At 41.9% G+C, this 26875-nt stretch overlaps 1 protein-coding gene across 1 annotated transcript; it reads left to right on the top strand.

Moving 5' to 3' along the window:
- Window positions 1–1328: 1328 nt before the first annotated feature.
- LOC308100539 (heparan-alpha-glucosaminide N-acetyltransferase) lies at window positions 1329–26875 on the top strand (the record flags this gene model as incomplete). The annotated part of the gene is made up of 18 exons (XM_080449605.1): window positions 1329–1410; window positions 1885–1979; window positions 2514–2620; window positions 3673–3791; window positions 6436–6505; window positions 6609–6675; window positions 7963–8024; window positions 12724–12800; window positions 13755–13785; window positions 14453–14613; window positions 18835–18947; window positions 19069–19190; window positions 20390–20513; window positions 20626–20712; window positions 21474–21551; window positions 25091–25161; window positions 26296–26408; window positions 26694–26875. 18 exons carry the CDS (start codon window positions 1329–1331, stop codon window positions 26873–26875), a joined length of 1761 nt encoding a protein of 586 aa, XP_080305731.1.

Here is a 26875-nt window from a genome sequence, read left to right as displayed (position 1 = left end):
GTGATCCATGGCTACGAAAATAGCCGATCTGCAAGCCCACAAAGCGTCGCTACCACGAGGCGTTGTGGTCTTCCAGATCTGCTATTTTTGGCACGCGTCACCGTCGTACGACGGAACATAAATCAGGTATTTCAGCCATAGATATATCTATGATTTCAGCTGCCCAAATGAATGCCTGAATAGAAATCCTCGCCGATTGCACCAGCGTCCTTTCAGCAGAAGTGGCTGTGATAATATCTTCTCCTCCAATCATTTGCACACAAATTCGTAAGTTATGTTTGAGGCTGGCCTCTGTAAAAGAAAGTGATTTTCTCACTATATCTTTTTCAAACAATAATTACAACGCACATTTTGTATTGTTCATGATTCATGAACTCATAAAGATAAAAGATGAATACAGGACCCCAATGGAAACAAGCCAATAGTGCTTTCTTGGCTTTTTTACCATCCTTTTGTATAGAACCGTACTTTCTGTGATTTTTTTGCAAACTGATAATAAAGTATTCAATCAATCAGATGCTGTATACTGAAAAGACATAATTAGGGGAGGGGATGCATGTAATGAAAAAGCAGATTTGTCCCTTCTTTTTCTAAAGTCAGCACTGTCCATAGCTGGGCTCCACCACAGTTCATGTCAAAGGTTAATGAGTGTACTGTAGCTCTCTGTGAGACTGTCACAGGGAGTGCTCAGGGAAATGAACTAGTTAATGAAATGAAAAGAGAGAGAGGGTGTGTGACAACTAATCAACTTTAAGCTATTAAATGGCTGATTGAGTAGGGAAATGAGAATGCATGGGCTCCAGCGCTTCCGCTATGGTGGGATCTTGGATAGGGCAAAGGCTGAAAGGAAGTTGTTGGATTTTCGGTCCCCAGTAGGACCTACATTTAATTTGGACCCCCAGTGGATGATGGATCCTATGCTATACTATAACTCTATGATCCCATGCATAGAGTTATAGATCCTATGCAGTGGGTCTAAATTGGCAATATGCCATGATCATCTGCCCCTCTCTCTCTCTCTCTCTCTCTCTCTCTCTCTCTCTCTCTCTCAGCCTTGTAAAAACACATTCCTTTCCTATTGCAATATAATCAAAAATACACCCAAATCTGATATTATTCAATCCCTAATGCAGGTTTTGGCAACAGTCTTTGCCAAAGAAAATACCATTCCTGAAATTATATCCGTTACTGTGTTTTTATAATCCACCTCCATAGATATGGATTCCATACCAGGTCAGAGGAGTCACTCATCTTGCTTGCTGCCCTTTGACCACTTGTCAAAGGTGTCATAAAGGTGGGTGGCAGAGGAATTGTTTCGTAGTATCAAAATGGAGCCTGGGAGAGTCCTCCGAGCAGCGCTGACTGTGTTGTTCTTCCTAACAAGCATCCATGGGGGACACATACATTCAAGTGAGTGTTCCAGGATTCAACGGTGCAGGATGATCTTTAGCGTCCGGTCTCAGCTAATGAGATTGCTGATGGTATAATGTTTTTAATATTGATAGCTGGCTTCAGCGTTCCATTGTTGAAGTGCATTTTTCATTCCTAATCATGATCACATCAACTAAATGAACACTGACACTTCCCAGAGATTTTACAAATGGGCCTTCAAGGCAAGCATGTACTTTTAATTTTGAAGAGAAATACTGTACTTAATTTTTCTTCGCAGATAGGATAACTGTATTTATGCAAAGCATTTATCTTGGTCTTCAAAATTTAGGTTTTTCTTCTAGTACAATGCAAATGTCAAGAGGTGTACTGTTCAAACATCTTAATCAGTGATTAGTCATTCTTATAGTCATTGCTGTGTCTTTTGTTATCTGAAGTTTGATGATATATAGATAAAGCTTATCACTCTATCAACACTATGATGAATCCGTGCAGGGCGGGTTTTGAAACTGGACCAGGCGCTGTTAACTTTTCATAACCAGCAAACTGAGGAAGTCCATGTCTCCTACACCTCTGATTACTGCTACAAGGTAAAGAACCGAGCAGAACATTTTCCAGTTGCGTTTCTCTCAATCCCATTCATTTATTAGTTGTCTTTCTGTCCAACTATATTTGTCTTGGACAGAAAGAAATGCCACATTTAATTATTCCCAAATACAAAACTTGTTTATTAATATACATTGTGAATGTGCACGGGTGCAGAGTTATATTGACAACTTGAAGAGTTTTGCAATAAGCAACAGAGACAACATGACCTCACTTAGAGTGCAAACTGATAGTACCAGACATCCTATGAACATTACACTACATTAGTCTGTCATACTTGTTATGGTACCTGCATTCAACCTATCTATTAGCCACTGACCATATTCACATGGCAGCCATTTTGATCTTGCATCACACTTTGGTGTGGGAAACCCTATGCTGCTGAATGAATATGGTTAATTGGTTACATATTGTTTAAAAAGTATACTATGCCATTAGTGTATGTCGACGGCAAATACATGGCAAACCTTGGTTTCTATGGTGCCCTAATGCAGTGTCCCACCTCTGTGTTCCTGCAGTGTCTATTCCAACCCTTGCTCAAGAATAATGCATCTGCTGTGGTCAGCACTAAATTTACTTTGACCCTTCAAGTGACATCCCAACTCAGGAATTCAACACTTTGCAGGTAACCGAATGAAGATTCAACGCTAACATTTAATCCCTAAACTGTTTGAATTGCAAGAATGATGATTCTGTGAAACTGCTGATTTGGTTACCATTTCCCTGTGTTTCTTCTGTCTGTCGTTATCAGCCAGTCTGTAAAGCTCTTGTCACTAGACAAAATATGGTGTGTAGTGGCATCTGATGATTGCCTCAGCAGTCCGCTGGATTATTTACAGGGCTGGGGGTGTAATCCTGACCTGCTTTCTGGACCTGAGTGATGCCCTTGTTTGAACTACCTCGCTGAATATTGATTACGGGGCCTTTTTGGGGTTAATAAGAGCTGACATTCCAATATTGATGAAAAGACTCATTAAGGCTCTAAAACCACATGTCCTATGCAATCATCATAGGGGACGTTCAACTAGAACAGACAGTAGCCATATTTATAAACAATCAGGACATACAAGACGTCAGGGCAGTGCTTTCTGTTTGGGGGTCACCCTTAAACATGCTGTCAGGGATCGGGTTATAACATGACATGGCCCAGCTGTTGGTTGTTTTTCCCTCTCGTCTTCTGAGCGGTCTGGTCTTGGACTCCCTAGATCAATGCTGAGGTCCCTAACCAGACTGTGCTACTATTGATTTCCTTTTCCCCTTTAAAAAAACACTCCAAGTGATAGCTAATATGTCATCCCACAGAAGATCAATAAGACCTTGTAATGCATGTTTTTGGGGATCTGAAACCAGAGCTGGTCATGTGCGTGTGTGGGGGATGCACTTCTCATCTGTAGACACTAGGTGTCCCTCCTGAGCTGCATCTTTTACTGTGAAGAAGCCAGTGGGATTGGAAACTGGAGTATAAGGAGACCCTTTTACAATAAGGTCAAGTGGAAAACAGTCTGAGGACTGTCTGATGCAGTCCAGCGGCCTGGTAATGAATGAAAAATAAAATGTAATGCATGCTTTTAGGGGGAATATCGTTTCAGAGATGATCAAATGAAAACAAACAGTGCCTAGTTTTGCATGCGTTTGTGGCCAGCATGTCTGTTAATGGTTTCATTGTTTTGGATCCAGGTGGAGTCAGACATATGAAGAAGGTGGCCATTACTCTGTCTGGATCTGGCCATCAGAGCCCCCCAACAATCCTACCTGCACTCACATTGTGGATAAAAGTCCAAGAAATGCATACCTCCGTAAGTGCAGGGACACATTAATGTCTGCTGATGAAAATTAATTGTTCCACAGAGTCATTAATCATTGGATAGCACTCCAACATTGTTTAATATTGCTTACGCCACTGGTGATTCTACACGAGTGTTTGCAAGTGCACAGGCCATGAAAGTAAGTGGAACTAATGTACTTGTGATTTAGCCCGAGCCTATAAGACTTTGATCCACACTGATTTTAATTGAGTCAGCAAAGAGGAGACATCGCTTGTGTTGTGCGATCCCGTTGAGAAGTAATTCTTGTCCATCTCATGGGACATGATGTGTATCGATTAGATAAGACGGGCTTTCTTGAAAAGGGATAAAAGAAAAGCTTTTCTGTTTGTTTTGGAGGCCTGGCTCCATGCGTGGAGGATTGTGGGTAATACATTAGGGAGCGTGGAAGGATTAGGGCATAATGGGATTTTGAAAGCGTCTCTCTCCATAATGTACACTCTACTTAACAATATTGCAGATTATGTTGTAGATCAGACTTTTAAGGCCAAGTAGCCATTATCTGGCAGATATACAGTATGGTCAGTGTGACTGCACCCCCCCCCCCCCCCACCCCACCCCACCCCACAGTATGATGCGCTTCCATTAGCTCCACAGACCGGTGATTACACCAAGGTCCCACAGGACTCGCTCTGCTTAAGTAATGGTCTGGTCAGCAGCTCAAGAGAAGAAGACATGTTAGACTTGCCCTGCTAGGGAATTTCAAAGTTTACTTCACAGTCTCAGAAATGATTGGCTGGCAGGGTTGATGAGGTCATTCGCCGAAGGAGGTATCTGTGGAAGGCCAAGCCTCCGTCCAGTGGTTATCAGATCCACCCTCTAATCTCGTTAGTACTGTATTCTGCTTGGTACCACAAACCACAAGTCACCTGCAGAAGCCCTAATTCTCTCAAAGAAATCTATGGTATTGACTGCTATTAAGTATTCATTCAGCTATTGAAAACATATTAATTTAGACTTATGTAGTTGTTTTATAATGGTTTCCCCTTCAGGTCAAATTAGCATCTTGCTTCGTCAATAACTAATAGACGGAGTGTACCTATTGCTGAGATGTAGCGTTGCACTCGTTTGCCCTCCGTGTGATGAGAGCTTTATGGTGTTTTGATGAGTGGACAGCAGAGAGGCCTTGGCCTTTCAAAGGTGATTATACAGCCAGTCTCTGTCTGTTCAAAGGGGATGTCATAGTGTGTATTCAACCAAGCTTAATGTGGCTTCTTTTTGTTTGTTTTTCCACTGAAGACAAACCGTGGGTAGTGCGTACTGCCGCACAGTTGCCTCTGCTTTGACGACGATGATATTGTACCTCCTCATACATGTTAGTTCAATCGTCTTTTACTTCTACTATATATCATACTGTTGACGCTGATGAATGTGCAACAATGTAGTAAACATATTGTGGAAGTATTAATGGTATTTATGAAAAATATGTATTATTAAATACATTTTTGGGAATATTTTCTATGGAATTATCTTACTACCGATATTATGTTATGATATAGAGATAAATCAAGTTGGAGAAAGCAGTCCGCTCCAGCATGGAAGGTTTAGAAGGCTGCACCCAAGCCAGGTGAAACCCATTAATCCCCCAGATTCTAATATAAAACCGGCAGCCGAGCTTCCCCATCTGACATTTAATTCAGACTCCTGGTTATTGTCGGTTACAATGAAAAAAAACGTTGCCATCATTAATTCTTATTCTCATTATTTTATTTGTTTATCTTTTAAATTGTCTGTTTCCTATATGCATATTTATTCATTTAGCTTAACCAAATGAACCCTAGCGTCTGGGGCAAAGATATCTGGTGTAGAGGGAAGAAAGGAGGCGGCCTAGTACAGACCCCTGGGGGACACCAGTCAACAAAGTATAAAGGGTTTAAGTATATTTGCCAACCCCCTTCGTATCAATGACACCATCTGTCAGACCACCTCAATCACATTTGTATTCTAGTCCTTGTTCCAGTGTAGCTTTACACTTTTACGGCATGGCTCTGCAGGAGACTAGCCGTCTATAAAAGGGTTGGTGCGTGTGTGTGTGTGTGTCTGTGTTTTTACATATTTTTATACATATATAAAACATGTATTTTTTACTCTTATTTTATAATGGAAGTCAATGGGGCTTGGATAGGGCTGAAACCTTGCTGAAATTTGGAGTCATACGTCATAGATATGTTATAGTAGACGACAAGCCACGCCATTCCCATGTGGATCCCAAGATGTTTCTTTTCTCCATGCTTTGTGCATACCTCCAGGGTTAGATTACCTGGATTGACTGCGCCGTGATGGATCGACCCAGAGTTTTCAATTAGGCTTCTTCTGTCTGTGACTTGAGGGATTCCCCTATGACACTCGTTGGATGACAGACAGACAAGCACAGGGGAGTCCAGTGGCAAATAATGCAGGAGACAGTTGGAGTGGCTAGGAGTGGTTATCAGTCCTCTTATCCATAGTCAGATCCTATTGTGATAGAGAGGTATCAGGCTCCTGACATGGATGTCCAGACAGACAGTGACGTAGCCCACAAAGCTGCCTAGAAACGCAGTTTTATCCAATAAGGGGATAGTGTATGATTACACAATGCCCATTTGTAAACATTACCTTTTCTCTTTGTGTTATGCAGCTCTCGTGGCGGCAGCTCTTTTACTGGCCCTTATTGCTCTGTTATTTGTCGTGGCTCCCTACATCTACAGGTACACTATTGTTTGAATGATTCTGCATACAAAATGTTATTGCTCAATGATTGCTCCTCCAACGTACCTGGTCAAGCCAGACTTTATTGTCTCCTTTTAATAGGAGGCGTTGTACAGCCAGGTTGGTCACCACCATTTGCTGTAAAGGCCCACAACTTTCATTGGATCATGTAAGTATTATGCTGCTACTAATTTACACGAAACAAATCTAAAAATGCTCACAGTATTATAACACTGAAAGAGTAACTTGATCGATTAATAGAGACAAGTTGAATCAAAACAATATAATCAGAAACGATTCCGTTATAAGTTCCCATTCAATATTAGCACCAATTCAGTACTCTGTAGTATTGCTCTCATTAGGGGCTGCAGTGTAATAGATGAAGGTCCCTTGTACAAAGTTCAACACCCCCATTCTCTGCAAAAGGTCCTAAATATGTATATAAATTAAACGACAATAAATTGTTTGTTTTCCTCATTCATGGCTGCATTTCTGTTTTCAATAACTTTTCAACAACCATTATTTCTGAGAATTCCACAATAGAAAAATTCATGTACTACCATTACTTCTTCATTTCACTGTGAAGAAAACGTTACCTTTTCTTTGAGCCAAAATTGGGTTATTTTCACTCTGTCCAACATCCAGGCTGCCTGGGAGGCATTTTGAAATAGCCAGCCAATAGTCCAGTCATCAAGCCATTTGGGAGACACTAATGGAATGATTGATACAAATGTTAGCGAAGGCACTCGTACAACAGACTTACGCAGGAACTATAGATCAAACGTTGCATCAGTCCACTCGTCTTAGTTAACGGCGAATGTTGCTGTGTATTTTTGGCGAGCATGAATAGCTCCTCTCATCCCTCTGAGCGAGACGTCTCTGTCTCCCATATGCTCTCCGGATGGCAGTAAGATCCATCATGACATATTAGTGCTGGTGTCTTCCTGCTCTGGCTCTTTAGACTGCTCTGTGTAGGCCAAGGACTCATGCTTAATCCAACTGGGAGGGCAGCAGGCCAGAGACATCAACCACCCCCTCCCTCCCCGTTAACCAAAAGATGTGCCTCCATTCAGTATAGAGAGTGGCACAATGTGGAGAAATACGTGTCATGTTGGAGAATTCTGACCCATTCGTCTTAGGTTCACAGCCACGTCAATGTTATCACATCTCAGCACTATTGATTGTATGTAATAAATTATACAAATAATGCAAGCAACAAAATATGCACTGTTAAAGAGTGTAAAAACGGACCCAAATGGGCAGGTCCATTTGTGTCCGTTTTTTTACACTCTCGTTAACTTTGAGTTGAGTTAACTCTTTTATTATAGGCCTACGTGACACATAAGGGTACATTTGGTTACATTTGTACACTTACAGACTTGAATTAACATGGAGGATTTTGCAGTGTAAATGTCCACTGCTTGTTGATAGGAACATGTCTTATGTGCATATGCAGGATGAAACAAGCAACTCTAATACTACACACAGACGTCTCTGCTCACTGGACACTTTCCGAGGGTATGTACTGTACATCAACGGTAATGCTGTCTATCAGCCTATCAGCGCGTACCGCTAGTTTACATGCTAATCCATTTCATGCCAAGGCGAGGCATGATGAAGATGTACAGTTCCTGGTGTAATGAATAATTACGGGGGTCACAGTCTGGCCACGCTGTCCCTCAAGCTTTTCTTATCAGGCAAATAGCTTTGGGCCTGATCTCTGCTATCTCGGCGTCTATAGGGTTTGGACGAGTGTTTCTGTTGGACAGGAGCGATGCATGTGATTGAATTCTGGGCTCCCTGCTCGCCTTAATTGTGGCCTGGGGGTAGACACAAAGCACGCCTCTCTGGAAACAGGATGCTGGTGTGGCTTTGACCTCCCCCTTGCCAAATAATTGATTTAATAATACAGTCAACATATCAGCACACATCCACTGAGCCATAGATCTACTGCCAAACTGGAGAGGGAGAGGAAATCCAAGAACACAGGAGGCAGGATCCAGCAGACAATTGGCAGCGCAAAATCTCTCCAAGCTAGCCTTACTTTTTTGGAAGAAAATTATTCTCAAACCACCGTCCATGTGTTCTGATTTCAAAACGCCAAGTAAAGGCTTATTTAATGCTGAACCAAAATTGGCTCAGTGCGCTTAGTCAGTGCTAGAACTACAATTTTCAACAGTTTAACAAAACGATGAAGGAAATACCATTTCCCCCCCCATCATAAATCCTTTCTCTTTAGCTGCCAGTTATGTTTGAGGTCCACAAGCTTTCCAATATCACGTAAGGCATGAAATGTCACTCATGGGTTACAAATACCTGTAACATATTGATGTATCTATTGGTTCCTTTAATCCTGTATCTCGTGTACAACTTGTGGCAACGTACTTAATCAAACGGTGACTCAGCACCCAAGATTAACGTTGCCTGTATCTCAACCCAGTGACTTATGATCCATACCCTTGATAAGCAACAACTTTCTACGGTGGACAGCAGCATCAGTCATCTGCCATAGGCAGGAACGTTTCTGAAGGCAAAGGCTTTTCTTTGGATCTTGAAAGGTTTTTCTGCTCATTCTTCAGTGCCTGTTGACATGATATACAGAGAACAGTAGACTTTGTTTGCACATTAATTTTTCTAAAAGGGTTTGGATTTTAATCTTATTCTCTGCTGCTAAAAGCCTTCAGCCACTTTTCCCTCCTATTGAAAACAACACGGCCAGTATTAGCTGTGATATACAAGACACGTGACAGCTATTACAGTGAAACAAGGGATTGTCAGCTGTGTCTAACACCAGGTGCCTTGCTACTTCTTGCCTGTCGTCAGCCATGCTTGAAGTTTGCTCCAAGACATGCTGTCATGACAGGAAGTTGAGGTACCGAAGACAAAAGCAAAGCCGACTTCCTCATTGTGATATGCTCTGATGTTTCAATGCAGAAATAAGCACCTTGGTATATCCACTCAAGTACCAGACATTTATTATGACTAGATTGGGTTTCCATGTACTTGATGTGGCCTGCGATAATGTAAGTTAAGTAACTCAATACCCAATAGTGATTGAGTGTAACTATCCATTTGCAACGGGGGAATGTACTGAGCTAATACTGTAATTGGTAATGCATGTATAGTGATCTAAATCATAGAAATCCTATCGGTAAGCCACAAGCAGTTGTCATTGCCATGATATAATCTATATATGGCATAGTCTTATCTATCTGATAGCTATAAATCATGCACACTAATTCCCGGACAGTGGTTAGGTCTGATTTTGGATGGAAAGCCCCATAGGGATAAAATATTTAGGACTAGCCGAACTGTGGAAACCTGGACATTCGCCCACAATGCTTCAAGCTGCAGATTTCCCCAGCCTCTCTGTGTTTGTTTCCGCTTAAGGACTACATACAACAAAATGATCCGAATCCACATTGAATTAATTAAGTGCTTATATTTCCCCTTAATTGAAATCTTCGCGTCTGGCATTGGCAATGCAATCTGCCTAAAATGTTGCTCTCTACAGGAAGGGGACCCACAGTGTTTTAATTAAAAAGATGGGCAATAAGTCCCTATATATACTGCAGCAATTCACTGAGGGTCTCATCTGGGTATTTAACCTTTGTCTTTAGTCACCAAGTCACTATGGTGACTAATGGATGTATTTGTCAAAATCTAAATGAGGTGTGTGTGTGTGTGTGTGTGTGTGTGTGTGTGTGTGTGTGTGTGTGTGTGTGTGTGTGTGTGTGTGTGTGTGTGTGTGTGTGTGTGTGTGTGTGTGTGTGTGTGTGTGTGTGTGTGTGTGTGTGTGTGTGTGTGTGTGTGTGTGTGTGTGTGTGTGTGTGTGCGTGCGTGTGGGTGCATGCGGTCATCTGTGCTTGCTTGCTTGTGTGTGTGTATGTGTGTGGATTCTTGTGTGCGTGCGTGTGTGAGAGTGCATGCACACGTGCACCAGGGTTCACTCTACTTTAATAGCCCTTTTGAAATGATAGTGGCCGATTAAAATCTGGTATCAGCAGGTTAGGGCTAAAAGGAGCAGTAATGGCTTGGTGCACCTCTTAATTGAATCTGGCCAGAAAAACAAGGGAAGGCAAAAGGTAGATACAGTGCACCTTATCAGACAGTTGTTTCTGTGGAGGTTGTCTTAATCTCCTTATGGCTCTTAAAGACCTCCTTATGTTTTGCTTTTTTCTGTCTGTGATTAAATAACACAAAGCATGAATCAAAAGCATAAATGAAGATTTTATTGAGGATGGAAGTCAGATTGTCACATGGTGATGAAGCTGCCTTGGAGCCAGTGCTGTACATTCACTTGAGTACTGTACTTAAGTTCATTTTTGTGTGAGTATCTAAACATTTAGCTTTTTCCAAATCCTCGTCAGGTTTGGGCTTTGCAATGCAGCCAGTGGTGGACAAAGTACGTGTACATACTCAAGTAAATACTCAAAAGTATTCAAAAGGACAAATTACGAAGTACATTGCTGTATTGAAATTTAGAACATTTCAGAAAGAATCACGAGCTTGCTGAAAAAATAAATAATAATAATAATACTTCAAAACTGTACTTAGTATAGTACTCAAGTAAATGTACTAGGTTACTGCCCACCACTGAATGCAGCAGTCCCATTTTCTGACATGGAGTACAAACACCTTCTCCTATAGCTGCTGATTCAGTGGAGCACTCCATCACACGCTGTGTTTCAGTGGCTCTGGCTAACGCTAAGTTATAAGTGTATCATATATTAAAGCCAGAGTCTTTAGTCAGCACTCCTGCTTGAGGAGATCCAGAGGACAAGTGTTCATTTCCTGAGTGATTCATAATGCTTAGATTGCATTACCTTGTGTTGCATTTGGTGAGTGACACAATAAAAGAGCCCAACCCCCTGGCATCTTGAACTTTTAATTCAGAAGTTATGTCTATATTATGTATTCAAAATTAAACCGGGTGGTTGAGGAACAGTCGCAGAGGAATATTTTGTTTCGCATTTCATGTGTGGATAAGATATAGTTGATTATATGCACCACTTCAACCCTGGCGTCCCTATTGTGGGCATATCGTAATTTTTTGGGGGTGGGGGTTTACTCACTTTACTCAACCCCAGCATGCCTATTCTGAGGGTAACATTCACCAAAAATAGCTGATCTTTTGTAGATCAGCTATTATAGGCGAAGAGATTTGGTGTAGTTGGTAAAAAGCGGTCCATGTACACTTTTAGTCTGTTTTACAAAAAATAGAGGGTTTAAGTGGTTAATACCCCTCTCACACTGCATTTGACTCTTTCACACCAAATGGTAAATGGTGCGTTTATATAGCGCCTTTATCCAAGGTGCTTTGACACTAACTCTGGGGGAGCCCGGGATCGAACTGGGGACTTTCCCGTTCCCGAGCGGCCGCTCTACCTCCTGAGCCACTGCCGCCCCACCACATTTATAGTCCAGGAACATATAATCAACATTCAGAAGACTGTGAAAAAAACAAACATATACTAATGTATGCATCACTGCTGAATTGGGGTCTATCTGTGAAAGAGTATGTCTAATACAGTAGTCTCTTCCTACTGGTTAGAGGTGTAAAAATTGATCTTCAACTCCTATTGCTCTGGAATGTTATAATAGATTATAAAATGTAATAGAATATGGCACTTTTTGAAAATAAATGTGCTGAGAACTTGAGACTTGCTGTATCATTTCTATCGTCTATATTCCACTATTTTCCAATACTGAGTATATCACTTCCCCCTGTCAAATTTGTGAATTCAATGTATTTCTAAAATCATGTAAAAAATATATATAAAGTTAATCACATTTTATTGACTCTTGGTGAAATGAGACATTTCATGGTTGGTTCAGAGTTTTACACCCCACTACTAGATCATGGAAGTGTGACCGTGGCATTCCATTGGTTAGACTTGCGTAAATTCGCAAGCCATTGGAAAGCGCTCATGTCATACCAGTGTTCCTCCAATCGTAACTAATGGGTTACTTGAATGAAGCCTGTGTCAAGCAACCTGTGATCCCCCTTTAAACACCAACAGCAAACCTGGGTCTTTCCTGAGTAAAACTGGCATTGTTTTCTCCAGTACCTGAAAAGTTAATGTATTATACTGGAGATTAATTCGTAGTTAGTTACTAGTTTGTACTTTGAATAGTGCAATTACTGGCTAGGTTTATTAAAAAATACACAGTAATAAATCACAATGAAATGTATACTGTATATATTTCTTTGTAGGTTTGCTCTGACAGTGATGGTATTTGTGAATTATGGAGGAGGAGGCTATTGGTTCTTTCAACATGCACCATGGAATGGTAACGTACAGCATAAGATAAACCAAGAATTATACAAAAGAGAAACCATAATACTGAAAGTAAATCCCATGTCACAGTTGGCATAATCTGTCATCTCCCCTTCAACTACTGTCTGTGTATGTTCTCTTTGAAGTGGAGTTATTTGGTTGAATGGTAAGGGACCATAGCCTAATCCACTGGTTCTCAACGTGGGGTCCGGGGACAACCGGGGGTCCAAATGAACCCTTGCAGGTCTGTAACTCTGAGAGTGTACAAATGGCGGTTCCATTTGTACACTCTCAGAGTTAAATTAACACTGCAGATTTACAGTGTAGATTGGGTTCCCAGAGATATCCCATTGGACACTCTCGGAGTTACAGGATCTTTTTGGACCGCCTGTGGTCCCCAGACCAGACATCAGTCTATTTCATGGAAACGGCATCATACATGCTTTTAAGCAGTAAGTAAAATAAATAGGTTTTACACCATTTCTGATGTCTGTTGTCTGTGATGGCATTCCTTATCTGGGTCAAAGGCCCATCCCATTCGAGCAACATTACAAACAAGAATGAGATGAGGAGGAAAGATGCATGTTCAATTGTCACAGAGATTATTACAAAATGTATTTCCAATTATGTTTGAAGATGAGCTCAATTTGAGCTTCATAATGGCCTCTTAGTCTCATCTGGAGACATGTATTGACTTAAGGGGAGAATTGATGGATTTTGTTTTTACTATTACATGGTTGCTATTATCTTGGCAGCTTCAGCATTAATCATATTATTTGCAAAATGGTACTATAATGAGAAAAATGATTACCTTGAGGACATTATTATTAATCGTTTAGTTAAGAATGGATTGTGATCATCTAAAAGACTACAGTATAATGTCGTGACATTTAAAAGTGTGCAGCTCAACTTCATGTACTCGTCTAAGTTGTTATTAAAAACCTGGTTGTGTGTGTGTTTGTTGCAGGTCTCACAGTGGCAGATCTCGTCATGCCTTGGTGCGTTCAGTACAAGTATTGAAGTCTTCCAATTTCTGCACATTTTATGAAACAAGTTGAACTGTCAAAAGAAAAACTTTTAACTTCTATGAGACTGCTGGTGTCAAGCTCAGATCTGAGTTGCAATGAAATAATAATAATGATGATAATAATAATATTTGTGTATGGTGAAGTTTCTTTTGCCCAGTGGTGTAAAGTATTTCCAATTTTCTGTACTTTTAGTTTTACTTCTACTCCACTATATCTCAGAGGCAAATACTGTACTTTTACTCAATTTGCAATTATTTGAAAACCTTAGTTACTTTGTTTGTAGTTTTTGATTATTTTTACAAAACATACATTAACCACTTCAGCATTATATACATTTCGGCCATTTGAAAATAGCCGATCTACAAGCTCACAATGCATTGCGATGCGACACATTGTGAGCTTGTAAATCTACTATTTTAGAAGATTTTATACATTTGAAAATGGGACATAATGCATAATGAGTCATTTATACTTTTGGTACTTTAAGTACATTTTCATAATAATACTTTTGTACTTTTACTCAAGTACATTTTGAATTCCGGACTTTTACCTGTAACAGAGTATTTCTACATTGCAGTATTGATACTCTTTACTTAAGTAAAAAATGTGAGTACTTTTTCCACCACTGCTTTGGCAGGCTTGTGTTCATCATTGGGACATCCGTGGTGCTGGCGTTCACATCCATGCAGAGGAAAGGGGTTCGTCGTGTCCAAATGCTACGCAAGCTGACCTGGAGGACCGTGGTCCTCATTCTGCTTGGCTTCTGTTTCATCAACTACTCTCCAAGAGATGGACCATGTGGGTACACTTCAACATCACACAAAAACAAATGCCACCAGCTTTTTCCATGGTGCTAGCCTATCTTTTCTTTTAAATGTATTTTGTGTGGGATTTCTGCTTTGGGACAGTGAGCAGAGGGACAGGAATGGCAGGAGACAGAGAGTGGATGATATGCAGCAAAAAGCCTTGGGTCATATTCGAACCCAGGACAGCTATGAGAAGGTCTTATTTATCCGTGATGCTTATAGATATTCTATTTTCGGTGTGTGAAACTGTTGTACGACAAGTATACTGTAAATCATGCTTTAGCCTTCATTATGTTAATGTGTTCTGCAGCCACCAGGGCGCCCTGTGCTAAGCATCTTTTAAATTAGGCTACAGTATATGAAAATATGAAACACTGAGAAAGAACAAGACTGAGTTTTTGCAAGTAAAAAAGGGGGGGGGGAATCCTTAGCATCAGCCTGTTTCAATTACTTTATTATGTTATCACAGGGCATCTTTATGCAACCAAGCGCCTGTAATCCTGTATACCTCATAATGCACAAAAAGCATTTATAAATGCCAATACTGTCGAGCATTTAGCCTCACAGACAAAGAACAAGAGGGTGGAAAAGCTGGGCTTTCCAGTTGTTAGTGAGGTGTAAAAGCTGCCATGGCACTGTGACAGGGGTAAAAGAAGGGAAGTTGTCCGAAAATCCTAGAGATTTGACTCCGCACCAAGGGAGCTTGCGGATGCCCTTCACACATTAGTCAGTCCCAGTGCTAATGGACTTTCCTGGATGGATGTGTCTGTAACTGGGTTAACAAAAATATTGTTATTGTGTGTGCAGTCGCAAAATCCTGCGCCAGGGGACGTTTAACAGAGGCAGAATAAGCAAAAACAACCCCTGCGGTAATGGACAATTACAAACAGATACTGTTACACCACACAGTCCCAGCTGTAGTAGATGGAGCAGCTGTAGTGTAGAGCCGCTCACAATAGTGCAATGACTTTTACCATAAACTGCAGGTTTGCCCTCTGTCTCCAAGGACGTCCTTGGCACTTCAGCTCCAGGGTCTGATCTAATAAGAGAATGGAGGCATATGATGCAGCTCAATATTTGTACTGCTCCAATGTCACACATGTTCCAAAACAAGGTGTTAACCTTTGACATGGGCGGTGAGTCATTGCAAACAAATAGTGTCCTGGTGAGATTGTCTAAATTGTTAGTTTTACAGCATTAGAATCAGAATGAGAATTATTTTTGTACCACGTATATTTGTACATACTGTACAATGAATTTGTTTTTGATTGGTGCACTACACTGAGTAACGACGGTATCGAGAAATGTTCACACATTCAAGTTCTCAAAAATATAAAGATAAAAATATAAGTATATAGCTTATATACAATATATGATATGTTTGCACACATAAATATGATTCAGGATTCAGAAAGGTTTATTTGTATCTCACTCATATAGGTACAAGCAGCCAACCGTTGGTGTAACATGTTAAGCAGGAACAATATAACAACAAGATAATAATGATAATACTGGATCTAATAAAAATTTAAGAATAATCAAAATAAAGAATAGTACAGGTCAGGAGATACAGGAGGTAGGGGTAACCCCCCTTTAGCAGCAATGGGGAGGGTGCAGAATATGGGGGAGAATGAAATATTATTGCGCTTGTTTTATTATGTACACAGAGACTAGCAGCATATAAAGTACATGAGGTCATACGGCATGAGGTATATTGATCATGATAGACCGGTATCTGTAGCTGTTGGAAGAGGTGGTGTAGGAGTTGAAAGGAGTCTGTGATTATCTTTCCTGCTCACTTCTTTGTCCTGGAGTGGTGCAGGTCCTAGAGAGATGGCCGGTTTTAACCAATGACCCTCTCGGCTGACCAAATGATCCTCTGCAGTCTACTCTGCACCTGTCCTTGACATTAGAGGCAGTGAACCAGAAGGTAATGGAATGCGGTAAATAATGATGACATAGTTCAGACTCCTTTGTCACTGAATATTTGCATACCAGAGGCATTTAACCCATCCTAAGTAACAGGAGCAGTGGGCGCTACGGGGGCAGCGCCTCAGGGAGCAATTGGGGTTAAGAGTCTTGCTCAGGGTCACACATTGACACATTGCTGGAATCGAACGTGGGACAACCAGGGCCTCTGGCTCCCCAGGCGGGCTCCCTAGCCACTCAGCTATGGCTGCCCCAGGCTATGACGGCCCAGAGGATGGACGATGATGCCGGTGTATTTTCTGTGGAAGGTTGAATATCTTCAGCAGCCGTAGGTAGAACACCAACTCTTGGTGATGGAGGTGATGTTCTCCTCCCACTTGATGTCCTGTGTTATTATTGTCAGCAGGAATGTGAACGACTCCACATAGTGTTAACCCAGGTGTGACAAAGTACAAGGGCGCGGTAGTGGCTGGACATTCCTGAAGTCCTCCACCAACTCTAGTCTTCATAGAGTTCCAAGTTGATATGGTGGCAGGTGCACCAGGAAGCCCCATTGGAGATTAGACCAATGACGGTTGTATCGTCCACAAACTTCAGGATCTTTGCTGATTGGTGGCTCAAGGTGCAGCTGTTGATGTATAGAGTACAGAGCTCCAGTGCTGCAGACATGCTTGCCCAGCCGCACATTGTGCAGTGCTTCCTGTCTATTAGGAAATCAATGATCAACCTGCAGGCTGATCCTGTGTTCAGTGCTAGCATGATGGGTGCAGAGCTTAGGTCCACAAACAGGACTGTGGCGTAAGTACCAGAGAGGGCCAGGTGCTGTAGGAAATAGTGTAGGCCCATGTTGAGTATGTCATCTAACTGCAGGGGGTTGAGGAGGGGGTCGATGATGAACTTGAGGTGGGAGGCACTCAAAGGACTTCACTGAGATGATTTGAAGCAGGCAGGTACATTGCACTATTTACAATCTCTAATTAGCCACTTAAACCCTATAGACTTAGTTGTATGTCAAATTGTGGAAATAGCACATCGTGTAGATCTGCTATTTTTACTGAATGTTCTGTTTTTGCCAAATGTTCACCTATTATGAGAGTCACATGGTTAACATTAACGTTCAAAATAAGGGGTTTAGGCATCATCCAACAAGCCAAATTAAATCAATAACACTGACCAGCTTTAATATATGTACCTTTTGTCCATTTAGTGGAAAATGTTATCTTTTCCTTTCAATAAATTGAAAAGATTTCCTCAGTGTGCAGATTTGACTTTAAGCTGAAGAACCAAAGTCTTCTTTTTTGAAAACCTTCTTTGGGCTCATTTGTATGCTCTTCCTGGTGATTGCTTCAGTTCTGGTCTTTCTACTGCACTTTGGAATATTTTTTTCTCAATTTATCTGTGGAAGTGTTGTGAAAAAATGTATCACTTCCATCCAGTATTGATCCAGCTGTATAGGTGTGTTACTATGCAAAAATTTGAAAATACTGTGTATGTGTATGTTAAAGTTCAAAGGATGTACATTGAAAATTATACAGTGTCTTGTGGGGGGTTGGGGGGGAATTGAAGGCAAGCTTTTTATTGAACTTGATCTGACGTTGTGGATGACTGATAAAGGAATCTGTCAAAGGGTGTTACTTGCAGATTTAACAAATGTGTCATTAGTCATTGGAACAGCTCTATCTTTTCCTGTGAGAAGAGAGATTTCCTCCTCTTATTTGATTTGGCCAGATCAATGATTGGGATTACATTGTTTTTACAGCACTTTATGCGGCAAAGAGGTTTTCAATTAACTAATGTACAGATTACCATCAATCTCTCAACCCGAGGCCATCCCTTTCCTCCCCAATTTGTCGCGACCTAGAGATAACTAGGAATCTTTGATTAGCTTCCCACCTACTTGATGTGCATGCCTTCACATCCGACAGGCGGACACCGACTGCTTCCTACTGCCGTCCATCACGCTCCCTCAGGGAACACTATCCGTACTGTATGTCCGTGTAGATGTTCTGATTGACACCCGTTTCCTGGGCCTTTATTCCCTCAAGTCAGCGGGGATAGCATCACACTGCTTTATTTGATCTGTATTATCATTATCTTAGACTTAGAGCTATGACCATTTATTTGTCAATATTTGTGTAACACGTACACATGTGCCACTGTAGTTCATGTGGTGTAACACTATATATGGGGCATGCTTGTGGCATGTGTGTGTGTGTGTGTGTAAGGATCTCTATCCTATTGTAATGGGTTCTGTCCTGTGCATGTTCTTGTGTGCGTGTTCCAGTGTCCTGGTCGTGGCTGAGGGTACCTGGAGTTTTGCAGCGGCTGGGATTCACCTACTTTGTGCTGTCTCTGATGCAGACCTTGTGGGGCCAGAAAGAAGTCCCTTTGAGAGCGGTGAGCATCTATGTCAAGCCGTCTTTCATCAGTAATTGCATTCCAGGAGGCTACCTCTGAAGGCCGATTCCAGGGGGCAGGGGATTGTTTTTGGACTTGACATGAATTCTGTATGATGCAGCATCACTGGTGGAACCCTGTCCAGGATGTTGTTCTTTACTGGCCAGAGTGGCTCTTCATCATCATATTGGAGAGCATATGGCTGTGCATCACCTTCCTCATGCCTGTGCCCGATTGCCCCACGTGAGTCAAGTCTGCCTCAGCATAAATCTTTGCCTCGCTTTTACCATCATGTGATGTTTTTGACCGCGTCGTTGCTGCTCATTAATATTACCAAGCCATTATGGTGGAAGGCGTCAGTGAGCTCATCCATTTCCCCCATGGCATGGTGATCTCCTGTCTGAGCCATGGCGCTGGAGCGGTAGCTGTGTGGTGGTGGTGTTTGCCTGAACCTTATGTCGCTGGTGTTATGAGCCACCGTGATTTATGGGAGTGTGGTGGAAGCTTCAGAGGGCATAATTAGCCAATCTCAGTGTGTCATGTGCAATAAGAGGTGCGGAGGCAGAGGATCCATCTTCCTCGCTCTGCGTCTCCCTCATCCCCATCCCTCTCTCTTGTACTACCTTTCCCCCTGTGCCTGACCCCTGCATGGCATTGCTGTTTGAAATACAATGGCTCAAGCTTGTGAGATCGAAAGGGCACTGATGCTTCCCCTACAGCTCTTGTATTTTTCCCCAGTACTTTGTTGCATGAAGTTGAATTAAGATTAAGGACCCCCAAATAGCCATAGCCTCTGGCTGCAGCCCCCTATTGTGAAATGGCTTTAAAGAAAATGAGAGAAAATAGCAGATATACAAGCTCACGTTTCAGAGCACAATGCATTGATCTTGTAGATCTGCTATTCTTTCTATTTTTGTCATTTATAGATATATATATATATCGTTGCTGTCCGGCAGAAACCAGCTAACTCCATTTTTCCGCATTTTTTTTCTCCCATAAATCAGTGCTATTGAACACCCTTTACATCTGTGTGTTGATTAAAACAATATTGACCCAATGAAAGGTATAAAAAAGCGCTTCTGAAAAAAACAGCTAACTCCATTGGATCCTCAAACCTTCTGCTAAACCCGCCAATGTCCGCCAACCTCATTGTGGGCTTTGAGGTCAATTTAGCTGTTCTTATCAATGGTGAACAAAACCTCCTAACTCCACTTTTTGTTTTGTTTTTGTCATATCCTGAACAATGAACACTTTGGAGTTAGCTGGTTTCTGCTGGACAGCAGAGATACACACACGCACGCACGCACTCGCGCGCGTGTGTGTGTGTGTGTGTGTGTGTGTGTGTGTGATTTTATTGCCCCCCTCCTGTCCAATTGCCGCCCCTGGGGGCCTTGGCCCCCACTGTGAAAACCTGTGATATATAATGTTATTTTTCCTAATAGAGGTTATTTAGGGGCTGGTGGAATTGGTGATGATGGCCTCTACCCTAGCTGCACTGGCGGTGCCGCAGGATACATTGATAGCTGGATGTTCGGTGACAACATGTACAGATACCCCACGTGCAAGGTACGGCGTTTATATCATGTGTCTTCAATCTGCAAATGACAAAGCCACGTGTGGAACGAATTAAAGTGCTGTGGAATAACCTGGTTGCTCATTTCTCATCTTGTGTTTCCAGGAGATGTATCGGACCACACAGCCCTTCGACCCAGAGGGGGTTCTGGGTACAATCAACTCTGTTGTCCTGGGATTCATGGGGATGCAAGTAAGCTCTCTCACGAATTTCTCTGTTGTATTTCAACTTAGGCTTTTTATAAAAAGAATATCACAAATGTCAAATATTCAGTTATCTCAAACATTTCTAATAGTTTCCCCCAATTGCCCTTCATAACATTAATCTTATTTGTAGATAGAGATTTCACAGGGATCGTGAGACCATTATTGAGTTAGTACTTAAACAGGGATTGTCTAAGGAGCCTCATCCTAAGTGCACAGCTGCCCTCCATTGTTAACACAGAATGTTTTGTCAGAAAATGAAGAAAGAGCTCCGGGTCTTTGGGCCTGGAGTCTCAGGGGCACCTCACGCACTCTTGCACAGTGTCGCATGTAAGCATTTTCTCTCTTGCGATGGGAAGTTGCCACGCAAAAGCAGCCACATTACTCAATTCCCGGTGGGCGTTTAGCATTGAGCCCTTCAGTCATCGGGTCTCAGACAACACGCCAGGTGTCTGCTGCCCTCCAATGTGTTTGCCCGTGCTAATGTCCTCAGCTGAGACATATTCATCATCACCAAATTAATCAGAGGGTGGGGATGACTTACACCCCACATCTGGCTCCATGGGACAGGAGAAATGTGACCGCCACATCAGGGACACAGCACTGACATCCACATCCCTGGACTATTTGGTTACCAAGGGCAAATAAATTGACATGCGGATTGTTGGGGTTTATGGGGGATTCTCATTAAACATATGATTGGTTTAGTTGTGGTCTCTGTGCTTATCTCTGTCTCTCTTTTTTTTACAGGCGGGGAAAATTATGATTTTCTTCAGAAGGAAAAATGTCCATATCCTCTCACGGTTCCTGTTATGGGCTATTATCCTGGTATGTTGCATCACATTGATGGTAACATAATTGTAGTCTGCTATATCATGTCTGCAAAGGCAGACATGTAGACTACAATTATTACCATACTGTATAACTGAAATCATGACTACAGTGTAGTCTAGAGGTCTTGCTTACAGTAGATGCCTTACTGTGCCTTGTGGTCATTAAACAGAAGGCCATATGACTCACAGAGCAGGGTAATTGGAAGCTCTATGTGTTCTACTGTGCCTTCCAGGTAATATCTTCTCCAGCTACTCAATTATTAGTCATAGCTGCCGAAACTGTTCATTAGCAGTACTTAGTAGCCTGTGTGTGTGTGTGTGTGTGTGTGTGTGTGTGTGTGTGTGTGTGTGTGTGTGTGTGAGTGTGTGATGTGAGTATATTAAAATAACATATACAGTATGTGTGCCTGTATTTCCGGGAAGACATGGTATCCGGCACCCCAGGGGACACACACTGTCTCTCATTGCCGCTGTGTCCCACATGCGGTTTTTGAATGTTAGAATTGTGCATATTATTTACATTGAGCTCTAACATAGTAAAGAGCTCAGGTTCTCCTGGCCATCATCTGGACTTTGCTGAAGAGCACGGTCAGCTCATTCATTTAACCCAGACTCAACACACATGTATAGACCAAACAGATGCTTTTACCGATAAAATGGTTTTGTTTGTTTTCCTTCTTTTTCTTTTTTTTACTGTGCACTTACAGTAAATCGATTCAGGTGCAGAATGTTATTGTACTTAATGTAAAGATAAATAACTCCTAAACACAACTTAAAATGTTGAATATTAGACTTCTGCTTGGATAGCATGGAGGTCATAGTTTTGGAACGAGACTCGTTCTGGGTGGTCTCAAGATAAATAATAAAAGGAGAGAGGCAAGCTGGTCACTATTTCATTTAGAGAGGGAATGTGTCCCTCAGGGAAAAGCCAAGTGCTACATGAGACGACCCGTTGTGCATTCGTAAACCTACCAAAGGAAGCCAGTCGGCACTAACGAGATTGACAAAATCCCGCATGGTACGTCCACATTGTGTGAAATTGTGTGCAGCAGCCATTTCTTCTAATGCTGTTAGCGATGCAGCTCTTTCCAGAGAGGGCTGGTCAGAGAGTCCACGTTGCAGCCGCAGACATCCTGGCCAGTGACCTGGAGCGATGATGGACATGAGTTAGCTGTGTCACAGTGCCTTTGAAATCACACTACTGAGGACAAGAGGGGGTTCAATAGCCTCAGCCGCGGAAATTAGAGGTCTTGTTTGGAACGTCGGCTGTAAAACACCCTGAATGTTCTCGGAGAAAGAAAATGTGATAGTTAACCACTTGAACCCTCAATACTTAGTAAACTGTTCTTGGTGCGCTCTTTCTTCCCTCTACACCAAATCTCAACAGTCACGCTGTGAGCTTGTAGATCTGCAATTTTTGGCGAATTATTCCCCCCAGAATAGGGATGCTAGGGTTGAAGTGGTTTATTTTAATATTTTGGGTAGATTTTATTTTATGTTACTGCTACTAAAAAGTAATTTATATAAATAAAAGCTCTCATAGTGGTGGTTGGGTGAGTTGCATGCTGTATATATGTATGAAAGCCTCATTTCAAATTCTATCATGTGTATTTAGCATCAGTCTTTACAAGACAAATGTCCTCCTTACATTGCTGTTGAATCTTATTGACTATCATTGTATTCCATGTGGCTGTAGGGAAACCAAACAAATTACATCCATTTGGCTCCTCCCAGAGGCACAGGATGATAAAGTAACACATTTTGAAATGAAGAAAAACACATTAGGTTTTACATTTGCAGCACACTACACAGTAAAATCCTCAGTGTTAATTTTACAGGTCCATTTGGTTAGATTTGTACACTCTCAGGGTTACAAAAGAATCAATTTATAGTGAGTATTTTACTGTGTACTTAACTTTACAAATGTATGCATTTTTCTGTAGGTGCAATATTAGAGATCATAGATTCAGGATCAGCTGTTTTAATGGTAAATCCATATACATGAAATAAAATCCCAGTTATTGAAATAAGAGAATAGAAGTAAAATGAGATTTCTTTGCTGTGACGTGGTTTTGTTGAAAGAACAGGATACGTTTATTGATCTTAGGAATACAAATATATATATTTGCCAAGTGTAAACAGAGCGTCTCATTTACAGACTAAAATTCATTTATCATAAATTCTGGTCATATTGTATTCTCTTCATGTGTATTGGTCTCGTCTTGCGCATGTTATTGGATCTCTTGATAAATCTATTTATAATCCTACAGAGTTAAGTGTTTTACCCAACACGGAAAGTGAAATTAGTTAAAGTGATTGGCTTGCTCTTGATATTGACTTTTCTAATAAGATTTGGTCTCGGAGCGCAGGCTTGAATCTGTTCTTGAAGCGCCTCTTGTTTCAGACATGTGCTCTTGACATTAGCTGGTCCCCTTGGCAGAGGAAGGAGCTCATTTCTGCAGGCACCCAACCACAGGATTGGTATTATGAACAGGAGGCTCACAGACTGGTCCAGAGACTCAGTCCAGGCAGTGTATTCTACTGCCAAGACAGCGCGAGTGTTACAACACAGTAAGATTACCATCGTGTGAATTCCAAGTCCGGAGTTGCATTGATATTTAGGTGCGACCGTGCATCTCCCTCCTAATAAACAACAGCCCATGTTAATTAAAGTCCAACGATCAGGCCCTGAGAGTGAGAGATTGAAATTGAGTGATTGCCCCACATTCCAGGCGCGTCCCACATCCTGCTGCCTGCATAGCCTGGAGACTCAATCCCGCCACGGCTAGGCTATTTCCACACCATCGATTCTGTCATCTATACACATGATGGATATCCACATAACACGCATGTTTAGATTCTGATCTATTGCCCTGTGGTTTCTCTGTGGAGTACAAAATGTTTTTTCAAATATCCAGATCATATGTAAAGGTAAATAGATGACATAATAAAGACTTTTATTGATATACGGTTCATCGGTTCATATACAGTCAATCAGTATTATGGTTTATTAGGCATTGGAGAGGCCTAAGTCTCAAGTAGATTAGTCCCTGTCTGCAGCATATTGAAGTTTGACAGCTGCAGGTAGCTTTCGGTTTGAGAGGTGCAGCGTTCCAATGTGGAATGGATTGTGAAAGTGATGTGTTTACAGTCGTGTGTGTGTGTGTGTGTGGGGGGGGGGGGCACAGAGAGAGAGAGAGACATAGAGAGGGAGGGGAGAGTGAGACCTAAGGCCTGATTTATACTTAAATGCGTGCCAGTGTCGCGCACCAAAAGATTATAGATCTACAAGCCCACAAAGCGTCGCAGCCTGATGGGTTGTGAGCCTATACATCTGCTATTTACAGTGCACGTCACGACAAGATTTGCAACCAAGTATAAATCAGGCGTAAGGGATCTTGTTGATCTGAGTCTGAGGTAATCGGCTAATCTGACGTACTCGTTTGATTCTGTTGGTTCACGTTTTAGCAGTCCAGTACGACCGTGCTTTATCGCCCAGCATTGATTTGAAATCTGTTTCATTTCCACCCTTAGGGAATCTGTGCAGCCATCCTTTCTAAGTGCACACGAGACGGGGGATTTATACCTGTCAATAAAAACCTTTGGTAAGTGCTTCCTGACCCTCTAAATCCAGCCACTTTCCTCACAAAAGAAAGGATGAGTTTCCAGGAGGCACAAATCACGGCCTGCTAAAACATGCGTTTACTTACCTCTAACGACAGCTACGACTGTAAATAATCACCCCGGCTGTCGGGAGTGTGAAGCAGAGGGGTTGTATGTGCCCAAACAATATCACTCTTCTTAACAGCCAGCAAAAAAGATGCTTTATATTCTTTACCAGCTCAGGGTGATGGGATGGGATCAGACACTGGGAATAGCATCTCTATAAATACTGTATTAGTATTTCCACCTGGTCCAATCATATGCCTCATTGTTCTGTTACTCGCATGCCTTTATGGATGTACTGTATCTGAACACTAAGCCAGGCCTGCTGTCTTTGGTCACAAACATCTGATAAATGCTAGGTAATGATTTCTCATGAAATACATTATGATTACTACCTGAGATGCATAGATTACTTTACGACCTGCGAGTCTCGTCCACTCCCATATTACCCATAATGTTATATGAATCATTTTAATGTTGTCAGGAAGAATACCATTTCATCTATGATGGCGTAAGCAAATTCTTCCTGATGTCCCACTGGGGTCTCTGTACAGCTGCAACCCCCCCCCCCTCCCCATTTACCTGCCCTGGTTTTATAGTCAGTTCATCTTGCACAGGTTATTGAGCTCTGGAGTATGAATCCCTGCCTGGATGTCTAGAAGTAATTAACTCTCGGCCAAGAGTCCTTTTTGGCCCCACTTCAGCTGAGATAAAAGATGCCTACTGCAACGAGGCTCTGGGAGGCAGCCATTTTACTTAAGATGATATTACATCAAACATTCTTGCACTTAAGAACAGACAGGGACATGGCAGGCTGGCATGGCTCCACTGGAGCACGTGCCAAAGACCCGCTGCTGATGCAAATATTTTATCTCATGCTATATAGCATGGTGTGTGTGCTGCAGCTCAGCGCTCAGCAGGAGTTATTTGTCTACAATGCACCTGACGTTTTTTACTGCCATTTTCACACCCCTCCTGAAATGTTTTAGCGATTCCCAATTCTACTACATTACAACATGAAATGTGGCACTCCAGCTAGCCTAACAAAGTCTGTTTGTGTTTCTGACCCCCAGGTCTCTGTCCTATGTCATGTGCATGGGCTGTTTTTCATTCCTCCTGCTGGGGGCAATGTACTTTGTCATGGATATCAAAGGGTGGTGGGGTGGTCAGCCATTCATATACCTAGGTGAGTCCATACAGTGAACAGCTGAGTTGTGTTTCCACTCTCCTCGCTCTACTTTCAACCTGGCGTCCCTATTTTGGCATGTCATCATTATAGGTGACATGCCAAAATTGACACTATTTAACAAGTGTAAATAGGCAATCTACAAGCTCACAACATGTCACATTGCTATGTGTTGTGAGCTTGTAGATCGACATTCTTTCCCACACGACACAATCGTACAACAAAGTATAACATCAGGGCTTAAATCGTTAATTATTCTCTGTCACTTTCTGCTGTCCTCCTCAGGAATGAACTCCATCTTTGTGTACGTGGGCCACTCTCTACTGGGTTTCTATTTCCCCTTTAGCTGGGAGATGCGCTTCCAGGAGAGCCACTTGGAGTGGCTCTTCCAAAGTCTGTGGGGAACATCACTGTGGGTGCTTATTTCCTACCTGCTCTACAGGAAAAGATTCTTCCTTAAAATCTAA

Source organism: Gymnoscopelus braueri (assembly GCF_963280865.1).
Source record: "Gymnoscopelus braueri genome assembly, chromosome: 14".
Lineage (NCBI taxonomy): Eukaryota > Metazoa > Chordata > Actinopteri > Myctophiformes > Myctophidae > Gymnoscopelus > Gymnoscopelus braueri.
Note: the sequence above shows the minus strand (reverse complement) of the source record. Positions and strands in the feature narration are given on the sequence as shown.